Source organism: Polistes dominula, unplaced genomic scaffold (genome assembly GCF_049000335.1).
Source record: "Polistes dominula isolate Pdom_NZ unplaced genomic scaffold, Pdom_raw_medaka contig_33, whole genome shotgun sequence".
In the NCBI taxonomy this organism is placed as follows: Eukaryota; Metazoa; Arthropoda; class Insecta; order Hymenoptera; family Vespidae; genus Polistes; species Polistes dominula.
Window position 1 is genome coordinate 4,827,874 of NW_028300998.1, and position 2,991 is coordinate 4,830,864.

A 2,991-nucleotide genomic window follows, 5' to 3' on the forward strand; every position below is an offset into this window, starting at 1 on the left:
GGAAGAGACGGTCTTTTTCTTCCCATGGGAAGAAACGAAGAAGGATAAGAAGGAAGGAAGGAAGAGCTCCTAATGTCATCGTTGTTTTTGCCGTTCTTTAATTACGATCTTCCTTCTTTTCAATATAGTTACCGTGAATATAAATCAAACATAATGAGATAGTTTAATTTGAAAGGAAGTATGCCATCATATGGCCCTATATTTTGATATTATACGTGACTTGAATATGCAACTCATATAATACACTGCTCTTATCTAAAAAAAAAACATATATTATATAAAGCTAACATCCTCGTCATTATTTTTTTTTCTGCTTTCAGGAAGTGTATAGAATATGGACGTGCAGCGCCCTGGTGCCTTACTTTCATCACAGCGGACCGCCGGACTTAAAGTTCTCGGAGAACGATTGGACTAGGATAAGACCGTGTATGTCCCTCTGCCAGTCCGTGGAACAACGTTGTCCTTATATGCTTCCGGGTGACCGTGCCCCTGCGTACCCTACGCAATATGCCGGCGAACCTACCTTTCTTTGCAGAGGTACTTCGCCATTTTTTATTTTCCGTCATTTATTTTCAAACGGAAATCATATTCCACGTAATGTTATTTCATCGATATATATCCCCTAGACTTTTCTCCGAAATACGTGTTATTTTAACGAATTTCTCTCTCTTGATGAAAAAAAAAAAAGAAAAAGTAGAGACAAAAAAATATTATTCATTACTTTTCATTCGACACGATGTATTTTTAGCTCGTGTTAGTTAGTTTCACCCCTCTTCACAAAAACCCCTTTACATTTATTTTTCTCCAAATACTGGGAAAGGGTAAAAGTATTTTTGGCACCCTCCTGTTATAAAATAGAATCAAATCACTTGAACACTTAAAATCACTTAAATACGTCAAATCAATTAGAGTGAGTTCCACGGGGGGAAAAATATCGTTGAATATGATCGCAAAACTTTTCAATATTACTGAAAAACAGTGAAAAATAAAAAGAAACTAAACAAAAAATTAGACGCAATCAAAACGAATATCTTCATCTTCCATACATACATACATACGTAGGGGAAAACAGGATATATTGTTTTTAACGAAGATAAATGGGAATGAGATAACAAGATAATATAAGATGTGGTTGGATGAAAAAACCTCTTTTCAGACCCAAACATACCCGAAACGGGAGAACAAGCTCTGAGGGCGCTGCACAGCAGTGACGAACGAGAATGCTGTTACCACGTGTGCTCTGAGGATGAGGTAGGCTTGGGGATCTGTGCGAATTGCACTAGTCGCGAGCTACGTAAAATAGGTATAGAACGCGATCCTCCTACGGCACCCCACTGCGACATTACACCTATTCAATCGGACTCTGCAGGTACGTCGATGTCGTCTGCATCTTCCCACGTGTATTTTATTTATTTAACCAAGCAATCGTCCGAATCTTTCTTCTCTGCTCTATCACATAATTTTTTTTCTTACATATTCATATTGAATCTTGAACAATCTTCAGCATTAATGTCAATAGTAAAACATACAAAATCTGATCTCAAAAAATAACTTATTTAATGTCCGTTTAAATAATAATAATAATAATAATAATAACACATTAACTTGCTAATAAATAATTTACCAATTAGCTAATTAATAGAGTAAGATCGATGGATTAAAGGACCATTGTTTGTACACGTAATAAATTTTCTTGTAAAACTTATTTAACATTGATTCTTACTACAGTTTAAATTACGATCAGATTCATTGTAAAATCAATAAATCTCGAATCGTAATAAAATTTTTTTAAATCGAATTAAAAAATAGGAGCCAGGTATTATTGGACGAAGAAACATTTGTGATTCATAGGTGAGGAGAAAGCAGCAGAATGGCCAATGTCCACGGATGGCCAGGACATCGAATCCGATTCAACGTCAACAATCTCCCCAATGGTTGGGCTTGATCAACAACAACAACAACAACATCAGAGTACATCATTATGCGGCAGTGGTGGAGTCGGCTCGATGACTTCGAGTTCATCGAATCGAGTTACGGCTTCTTACGTGTTGCCGTATCTTTGCCTGTCATCGATCATTATTCAAATTTTTTGGTGGTCGTGCCTGTTGTTGAGGAGTTTTTCGTCGATGATCGTGTCCATTCAAAGCGTCCTGTATTCGGGACGTGGATTTGCGTCCTTCGTCGTTGTTGTCGTCGTTTTCATCGTCGTTGGAAGTGGAGGAAGTGAAGAAGACGAAGGAGGAGGAAGAAGAGGTGGAGAAAGAGGACGAGAAGGAGGAGCCGTTGGAGGAGAAGGAAGAGAAAGAGAAGGAAGAGGAGGCAAAATGCGATCGATCGAGGAGATTCGACCTCGTTCTCGTTCAGGCTCGTCCTGTTTTCGATGGTGGTGTTCATCGTTGTCATCGAAGTTGACCATCTATCTGGATAAGAAGAATAAGAAAAAAGAAGGTGATAATAATAATAATAACAATAATAATAATAATAATAATAATAATAATAATAATAATAATTTGAAGAAGGAGGGAAAGGTAGAAGAAAAGAAGAAGAAAAAAAAAGAAAAAGAAGAAAGAGTGGTATGAAGTTTGGTGGAAAGGATGGTGTTGTTGGTGGAGTTCATGGAGGAAACGTAGAAAGAAGAAAAGAATTCGGCGGGAGTACGAGGGTAAAAAAAGAATCGAACTCCTCCCGATCGTCGTAAACGTCGTCGTCGTCGTCGTTATTCACGTAGTCGTCGTCCACGTCGTCCTTGAGATCATTCGTAGTAACAAAATGACGACGAAGGAACGGGAATCCCGTCGTCGGCCTCGCCATAGACGGCGTCGTTACAAGCTCGAACCCCGTCGTGGCCGTTGTCGTTGGAGATGGAAAGAAGAATTTTCTTACTTGAATTTAGTTCCGTGGCAAAAGAGCCTAAAGGGAACGTACTTTATTTCTTACCGTTTCCTCTATCCCCACCTCCATCTCGTCTTCGTCCAACGAACGAGAGGACCC

At 38.7% G+C, this 2,991-nt stretch overlaps 1 protein-coding gene across 1 annotated transcript in view; it reads left to right on the forward strand.

Annotated features, from left to right (window-relative positions):
- Window positions 1-2,991, forward strand: part of Mid1 (calcium-permeable channel component Mid1) — a 53,978-nt gene that overhangs the window by 41,782 nt on the left and 9,205 nt on the right. Inside the window, 5 exon segments of the mRNA XM_089173525.1 lie at window positions 321-537; window positions 1,157-1,369; window positions 1,852-2,558; window positions 2,560-2,898; window positions 2,901-2,990. Coding sequence (XP_089029651.1) covers window positions 321-537; window positions 1,157-1,369; window positions 1,852-2,558; window positions 2,560-2,898; window positions 2,901-2,990 — 1,566 coding nt within the window.